Source organism: Odocoileus virginianus, chromosome 11, assembly GCF_023699985.2.
Source record: "Odocoileus virginianus isolate 20LAN1187 ecotype Illinois chromosome 11, Ovbor_1.2, whole genome shotgun sequence".
Lineage (NCBI taxonomy): Eukaryota > Metazoa > Chordata > Mammalia > Artiodactyla > Cervidae > Odocoileus > Odocoileus virginianus.
In genome coordinates this window covers 9321327-9329593 of record NC_069684.1, presented here as the reverse complement: position 1 = coordinate 9329593, position 8267 = coordinate 9321327, and the positions used below count along the sequence as shown (strand labels likewise).

At 51.3% G+C, this 8267-nt stretch overlaps 1 protein-coding gene across 1 annotated transcript; it reads right to left on the bottom strand.

The window, feature by feature from the left end:
• Positions 1-551: 551 nt before the first annotated feature.
• NENF (neudesin neurotrophic factor) lies at positions 552-7902 on the bottom strand. The gene is made up of 4 exons (XM_070473913.1): positions 7666-7902; positions 2983-3043; positions 2046-2149; positions 552-1097 (listed from the first exon to the last, which is right to left on the bottom strand). The coding sequence occupies exons 1-4, from the start codon at positions 7831-7833 to the stop codon at positions 921-923; spliced, it is 510 nt and encodes a 169-aa protein (XP_070330014.1). The 5' UTR covers positions 7834-7902; the 3' UTR covers positions 552-920.
• Between the last annotated feature and the right edge of the window lie 365 nt (positions 7903-8267).

Sequence of the window (8267 nt, the reverse complement as noted above, 5' to 3'; positions counted from 1 at the left end):
CTGAGTCCCGTGTGTTGCGTGTTCTTGGAATGACCTCCAGGCCAGGCCCTGCCCACATGGAACCCCCGCCCTCCTCACCACTTTCCAGCTGCAGGTGGAGCTGAGGCCAGTTCTCACCTTCGTTCTCCTGGTTGTGGTGAAGAGCCAGGCCCTTTAATAGCTCCCTTTCTCCTTCTCCCTTGTGGCTTGTTCCCTGGTGGCTCAGATGATAAAGTATACTTCTGCAATGTGGGAGACCTGGGTGCGATCCCTGGGTTGGGAAGATCCCCTGGAGAAGGGCGTGGCAATATTCCAGTGTTCTTGCCTGGAATATCCCATGGACAGAGGAGCCTGGTGGGCTAAGTCCATGGGGTTGCAAAGAGTTGGACACGAGTGAGCGACAACAGTTTCAGCTTCCCCTTCTCCACCCTTCTACCTAATGCACCCCCTTTCTGCCACATCTCATGGGTGCCTCTGCCACCTGGCCCCTTCGCTCGCCAGAGAGACAGAAAGCAGACCAGCAGAGACAAGTGGTGCTAATGAGGCTCCAAGAAATGCCCTGCGGGGAAGAATTCTCCTTTCGTGAAAACAGGAAGTTTATTTTGGTGCTTTAAGTACACACGGCCACAGTAGAAAATCTGACAAGTATAGAACAATATAAAGAAGAAGGCCACCTGTAATTCCACTGCCCACGAAGCCCTGCTGACACCCAGGAGGCGTCCCCCCTCGGCCCCCATGACCTCCCCGGCTGGCGTGCAGGCAGGGCACCTGGGTGAACAGAACACTTGACCCAGGGCGATGAGAGCCATTCAGCATTCCAGGTGAAACGTGTGCTTTATTCAGAGCCGGTGGTGACCCGGGGCTCCGACTGCCTGTTTTGCAGAAGATCTTGTGTTGGAGGGTGTCCCCGCCTCCCCTTCGCAGGGCCAAGGTCCTGCCGATCAGAACTCGTCCTTTATGTCAAAGTGGGGCTGGTCTTCAGGCTTGAAGTCCAGGTTGGGGCTGCCATCCTCATTGAGGATTCTTCGGGCCGTGTAGCCGACAATCGGGTACTTGGCTTTGTACACTCTGGTGAAGACCTCATCCAGGGATTCCAGCTCCTCGGCCGTGAGGCCCGTCTTGGGGAGAAAAGCCCGAGAAACCCAGGGTTAGGAATGAATGAACTGGACTTGGCCCTGGCCTCTCATACCTCCTCCCTGCCTTATTCTCCCCATATCCTTCATGCAAGAGAAAAAAAAAATCTCTTGAAAATCAAATCACGGACAGCTGACTTTTTAAGAGGCCACCCTTTGTGCTCATGAGTGTTGCGGGGGGAGGAGATGGGGAAAGCAGGGGCCACATCAGGTTGCGGGGTTTGACTGATGTGGGAATGAAAGGGTGCAGAGAGCTCCCAGGTGGTGCAGGGGGCCGCAGTGTGCGGTCTTCAGCCACCGCCTCCCCCAGTGACTCCCGCCGCTCTCTCCCCTCCCCCCATTATAGATCTGCACACCCTCCCCGCTCTGTAATTTCTTAATTTGCTTTTATAATGTTGTTGCTCAGGTCTGACTCATCTGAGCGACACAGGAGTGAATGCCAGCCTTTCTGTTGGGATGACTGGGATGACCCTGAAATGGTCTTTGTTAAGGCTGTTGTCTCCTTCACAGAAATATGAGCACAGGGGAGCCTCTGCTTCATCCCGAGCGACCAGGAGTGGCTTGGGAAGTGGGTCTCGGGGACGAAGAGCAAAACACCCAGAGGCTGGGGGTGGCAGGGGCAGACTGTGAGGGGGACGGCCCTGCCAAGGCAGGCGGGAGCCAGGCTGTGAGGATCACTGAGCTTGATCACATAGTGCCCAGGAGTCTGGCCTTGACTCTGCAGCCAGTGGGGAGCCATGGAGGACTTTTGAGCTTTACCAGTGAGATCTCTACTTTAAGAAAACAACCGGCTATCACACGGAGTGGACTGGAATGTAAACAAACTAGTTAGGAAGCTTTGCTATTGCCCAGGGGTGTGTGTGTGTGTGTGTCAGGGGAAGGCCATGGCCAAGGAGGTGGGGCACTCTGACAGAGGCTCAGAATCTGGCTCACAGTGTCATAGGTGAGGTCTGCAGGGTCCAGGGACATCTTGGCCACCCCTCTGGTGGAGTCCTTCCCGGTCAAGGCGTTGTAGGGGGCTCCTCGTCCATAAAACTCTGCAGTGCGAAGGACAAAAGAGGATATGAGTGGGTGTGCACGGAGCAGCTAGGAGGGCTTCCGAGACCACCCCCCCAAATCCTGGAAAGACTCTGGCCTGGGGGGAGGGACGGCAGTGAGGAGGGGAAGTCCAACAGGCCACCCCAGCTATCTGCTTGAGTCCCCCAGTTCAGAGTAATGAATAAGTCATACATGCTGGGCCAAGAGGTGACTTTTTAAAACATACAGAATGAAAACAATCTCTTAAAAATATCTAAAATGTAAACAAGAGGAGTGTCCTGTTTGCCTAAATGCTCACTGAAACCAAGTCTATTTCCCTACATCTCTGGTTTGGTATCAAATAAACAGCGAACCCTTACAAGACAGCTTCCACGATATCAGCTATAGTTTCCATCAGGAAAACACAGAAGGGCATTAAAAAGTTCTACAATGTTCTATGATCTCAACCCTTTGCTAAGTAAAGGGTTTTTTTACTAAGGCAAATCATCCAGAGTCAGTTTGACTCTGACTGTATAGGCAACAGGGAGCCATAGAAGATTTTTGAGCAGGAGCATGATATTAGAAAAACACTGCTGAAGGACAGCCCTGACAAAGACGGTGAACTCAGAGACTTCCCGGGCAGTCCAGCGAGAGTTTGATCCCTGGATGGGGAACTGAGATTTTGCAGGCCGCACAGCACAGCCAAAAAGAAAAAAAATAAAAATTACGAACTCACTCTGGAGGGAAAGGACTTGCCCGGTGTTCCCTCTGCTCCCTCATGCCTAGAGCGCCCACTCTGGCCACCACGCCCCCCGCCCCCAGAGGTAAGGGTTCATGAAACCAAGCCACTTACCCTTTCCAGAAGTGACATCGAACACCACCCCCTTGACTGCCATGTAGATGGGCTGATCTTCCTAGAAAGCAAGAGGGAAGGTGTGAGGAGGAAGCAGAGAGCCCTGCTCTTTTGGCTCAAGTTAGTAAAATCTCTTCCCATCATGGGCAGTGCAGGGGGCGGTGGGTGAAGTTACAAAGCAGCCGCTGTCAGCCAGTCCTCAGCCAGCATATGACCCTACCTGCAGAATCGCGCCCACTCACAAAACCTGGGGAAAGTTACGAACCTTCATGACAAGTCTATGGCAATATCTTTCTTTTAAAGAAAAATCAGGAGCTGAAGCAGCTCTATACAGATAAAAAATCAAAAGAATATTGAAGGAGTTACTCAAATTGGTTCAAATTTCCTTTCATTTTCACCACATATGGATGTAATCAGTGCAAATGATCTATTGTATGTTTTGCTTCTCATAAGTAATATTGGTTCATACAAACATTGTCATGTGTTGAAATAACCAAAATAGCTGTCACTTAAGCAGCTCTATCTTATTTTAGTGATGCTGTACCTGTTTATTATTCTTCTATTTTGGCATATCTGGATGGTTTCCAATTCCTTAGCACCATAAATGGCAGCATTATGAATACGTTTCAAATTACTATCTAATGTGTTGAGTTATTTCTTTGAGGCCTATTTCAATATATTAAATTCTGGGGCCTGAGCAGATGAACAACACAATCACTTTTTATGTTTTACCAGCTTGTCCTTCAAAAAGTCATCTATGGTGCTAGAAATATACAAGCAATGCCGTTTCCTTGCAGCTGTAGCCATGGGTTTTATATTTTACTTTTTGCTCTCTTTGTGGGTATTCAACAGGAAGGACAGAAAATAAAATGTAGTTCCTAAGTGACAGTTAAGGACTCTGGAGAAATTTTAAATTAAAAACAAATACTGTATATTAACATATACATGGAATCTGGAAAAATGGAACATGCTAAGTCACGTTAGTTGTGTCCCACTCTTTGTGCCCCTTTGGACTGTAGCCCACCAGGCTCCTCTGTCCATGAGGATTCTCCAGGCAAGAATATTGGAGTATATTGCATGCCCTCCTCCAGGGGATCTTCCTGACCCAGGGATCGAACCCGCATCTCTTGCATTTCCTGCGTTGGCAGGCCGGTTTTTTTTTTTTTGTTTTTTTTTTTTACCACTAGCAGCACTTGGGAAGCCCCCAGAACACAGTAGGCTCTGTGAAAGACACCAGCAGCCGGGACCCCTGTGTTTCGTGATCTCCAATCTGAAGCGTCCATCGAAGCTTCTGTGCAGCTCCCTGCCAGGAGTCCGAGCTCTCAGCACAAATCACAGTGCAGAATCTGGGACAGGAGGGTCTGCCCTGGCTCTCATCCAAAAGAATTGTCATACAAATGAGATCTCATCGCTAGGTACTTCAGAATAACTTGTTATACAAGGTCCACAATCCCACAGCACAGACTCTTAGGGGTCAGATGTGTTTTGGAATTCAGAATTTGTCAGATTTTAGAAAGGTATCTGAGGGCTCATATAGGAACACCTACAGGGGGTCTGAGGAAGCACCCCATCATCAAGGCTATCAGTATTTCACAGCAAAGCATAAACGTGAATATTCACACTAAGTAGGATAAATAAAGTCTATAAATAGAATTGCATAGCTCCAACACGGTTCCATTACCAAAGGTGTTCAGATCAGGTGGGGTTTTGCTGTCAAATGATATTTAAAAAGCCTACTTTTCAAAGCTTCTTTTCTTCGGTTTCTGAACTATATAAGAGGATTATGGGTCCGTTATACTGCCTCTTATTTGTATCTTTAATAATAAACTAATAAAAATAATATTAATACCAGCTAAGATTGCCTAAGGTTTAATGTGCTAAGACTACTCCAGGCCTCAGCTAAGCACTTTGCACAGCACCACCTCATTTAATTCTCACAAAACCCCCACAGAGAGTAGGAACTCTTGTTACAGCCAGTATGATGGTCAGTTTTATGTGTCAATTTGGATTGGTGACAGTATCCTTACTCAGCACTTATCTAGGTATTGTACAGAGGTATTATGTAGATTCAATTAATATCTACAACTGGCTTTGTGTACAGATTACCCTGGATAATCTAGGTGAGCCTGATACTATCAGTTGAAAGGCCTTAACAGCCTTTGAGGTTTCCCTGAGAAGGAAGACGTATACCACCAGTGGGCTGCAGCATCTGTTCCTGCCCAGAGGTTTCTCGCCAGCCCTTCCTGACAGCCTGACCTACTCATTTCAGACTTACCTAGCCAGCCTGCATGATCACATAAACCAATTCTTGCAATTAAAAAAAAAAAAAATATATATATATATATATATACACACACATATATACCCACATAGGGACTTCCTGGTGGTCAGTGGTTAAGAATCCAAGCTTCCACTGCAGGGGGCACTAAGATCGTGCATGCCACGTGGTGCAGCCAATATATATATACAATATATACACACACATACATAGATATAAAATTTTTTTAACCGGTTCTGCTTCTGGTGGAACCCTGACTGATAACAAGTATCACAGATTAAAAAAAAGAAAAATTGAGACTTTAGCTATTTGCTCAAAGGGACTCAAACTCAGATATGATTCAAAGCTCTAATGCTCTAATGAGCATTAACAAACAGTTAACACTTCTGAGAGTGAAAGGGGATGCTATTAATAATTATCCCAGGACAACAGGCATAAACCAGAACCACCCAGGGCAAACCTCAGCACAAGGCGGTTAAAACCAGCTGCACTGAATTGCCTCTTTCCCCTCTTACTACAGACATCCTCTGGGCTCCACACCCTGCAACAATTTTTTCCTTAACCTGCTTCCATCTCAAGCTTCACTCTCTCCTTCCCACGGCTGAGCATCCATCAATGATACCCGCATAAAAAAAAAACAAGGGTCTTTTTCTTGTAGCCTAGGCATGGCTGCTGGACATGACCACCACTTAGAACTCTTTCTGCCCTTGGGTTCTGTGCTGGGGCTCCCTAGGATCACCCTTAGATTTGGAGATTCACTAGAAGGACTCAGAGAATTTGGCAGAGTCGGACTCAGAGCTGGTTTATCACAGCAATGCAGCGAGGATATACAGCTGGATCTTAAGGGGAAAAGACACAGGAGGAGCCTAGAGGAATCCACCTGTGGGCTTTCTTAGGCTCTCACCCTCCCAAGAGGGGGTCAACAGAGCACATTCCCCCCCCCCCCCCCCCCCGCAACAAAATGTAGCAACACATGTATGATGTTTCTGCCCAGGGAAGCCCCGGAGAGCTTCAGAGCCCAAGGTCTTTGCTGGGGGCCCGCCTTGCAAGCCCTCTCTGCCCAGCACTGTTCAACAGGGACACACAGTTTGTACAAAGAGCCCAGACTGAGCCCCATTTAGCTGTTAGGGAGGTGTGGAACACCCTGGAAATCCAGACACCGAGCCAAGAGCCACTCTTGCAAGTGGGCCTATCTATGCTAACTCTTCCCTGCACAGATTTCCTGGTTCCCTGCTGCTCCAAACGGGGTCCTTTAACATGCTGCCACATCTCTGTCACCCTCCATTCGCGTTCTCAGTGACTCAGGCTTCTAACCAACCTCTATGTACAGTGATATCCAAACTAGCACCACTGCCCAGGGCCCAGGTTTCTAAGTCCCTCTTGGGAACCTAGGCACGCTAAGGCTACTTGACTTGCGGGTTAGGGAGCCCACAGCAGAGGGTTTTAACAAGAGAATATTAGGTTCCTTCCTTCTTCTACCACTATCTGGTGGCATGCCTCCGTTTGCTCACAGTATAAAAGCAGGAGGTTGATTCCTATCTACTCTGAAACGCTATCCTTCCCTGATTCCCCCACCTAAGTCTTCCCCATCCCCTGACCTAATTCCAGACCCCATGGCCCTTCTCCTGGAGAGCACCCTGTTCCCAGGCTCCACAGCCACCACACTGGGCCCCGCCAACCCTAACGGTCAGGTGACTGTGAGCAGTATCTGGGACACTTCGGGGTGGGACAGGCCACCGGGGGCTGTGTGTAGGGGTGGGATGTCTCTGTTTCTAACCTCTGACCTCCTCCTCTGCCTTCTCCCCCAGCTCTGGTCCAGCCCAAGAGCACAGGCACTAAAAGCCAGTTTGAGGAGTCCCGAGATAGGGAGGCCGGGAGACAGGAGAGCAGGGAAAGCCTGGAGCACCCCTGGGCCTGCCCCCACGCCCGCCTAGCCCAGGGAGCAGGCCTTGCTGCCCTCTCTCCCACCCGCCCCTAACCCCCCGCCCCTAACCGCCCCTACCCCCGAAGGAGGCAGAGGTGTCTGTCCCTAGCTGATGCTCACACTGTAAACAAAAAAGTTTCTCCGTTTTCTGTACTGACTGTGAATCAAAAATGCGTCTCAAGGCAACAGCTCAAGGGAAGAGAGAGGGAGAAGCGCGGGGTGGGTGTTTCGGCCCGAAAAGCGGGGAGCCGGGCGCCCCTACGGCTGGGGACCTCCCCGTGCCCCCAGGCGGCGATCAGGCCTGGACAGAGGGGCCGGGCAGGCCTCGCGCCCCGCTCGGGGCCGGGACTCCGGGAGGGGGCGCCCCCCGAGGCTGCGCCTGCCGCCCCACCCCCGCACCCCGAGATCGCTCGCTCGCGCCGCGGCCTCGCGGGGGTCTCCGCTTGGCGGGACTCGGCCCAGTCGCCGGGCCCGCGCTCACCTCCTCCCCGCCGTAGCGGGCCAGCTCCTCCTCCGTGAAGAGCCGCACCGGGGGACCCCGCTCGGCGGGACGCGGCGCCTGCCCGGCCCCGGCTGCGGGGAGTCCCGCAGCCAGCGCCACGATCAGGGCCAGCGCGACCAGCCGCCGCCCCTGCGCGGGGCCCGCCATGGTGAGCGCGCCGAGCCGGGCCAGGGGCGGCCTGGGCGGCGGAGCCCGAGCGCGCCCGCCCCGCGGTCCCGGAGCCCCGCCCCCCGCGCGCCGGCCCAGCGCTTGGAGGCCCGGGAGCCTGGAACCGGGAGCCGGACTCCGTGCCTGCCGTTCGCGGCGTCCCGCGCTCCGCCACCCGGACCCCGAGACCGGAAACTTGGAGTTGGGATGCTGGGGTCTACAAACTACAGACTGAAAATTTCTTCAAAGAGTGGCACGTGTCATAGCAGTGCCTTGTGTTTAGATTACAGAGTTGACCCAGCCCAGCATTCCAGCACCTAGGAAGATGTATTTATAACCTAGGACCCCAACTTTCTTAATTCATTTTTAGTTTGGGCTGATTTTTTTTTCCTTCCTAGTTGTGTTTAAATTTCGGATCTCCGATGGATTTTTGC

What these genes read in the sequence shown, in the direction of transcription:
- NENF (XM_070473913.1), bottom strand. Translation starts at nt 7,833, where the DNA reads ATGGCGGGCCCCGCGCAGGGGCGGCGGCTGGTCGCGCTGGCCCTGATC. An exon ending in CCCGCTACGGCGGGGAGGAG is followed by an intron (nt 3,044 to 7,665) that starts GTGAGCGCGGGC and finishes CTTGCTTTCTAG; the next exon opens with GAAGATCAGCCCATCTACAT. An exon ending in CAGACCTCACCTATGACACT is followed by an intron (nt 1,098 to 2,045) that starts GTGAGCCAGATT and finishes TTTCTCCCCAAG; the next exon opens with ACGGGCCTCACGGCCGAGGA.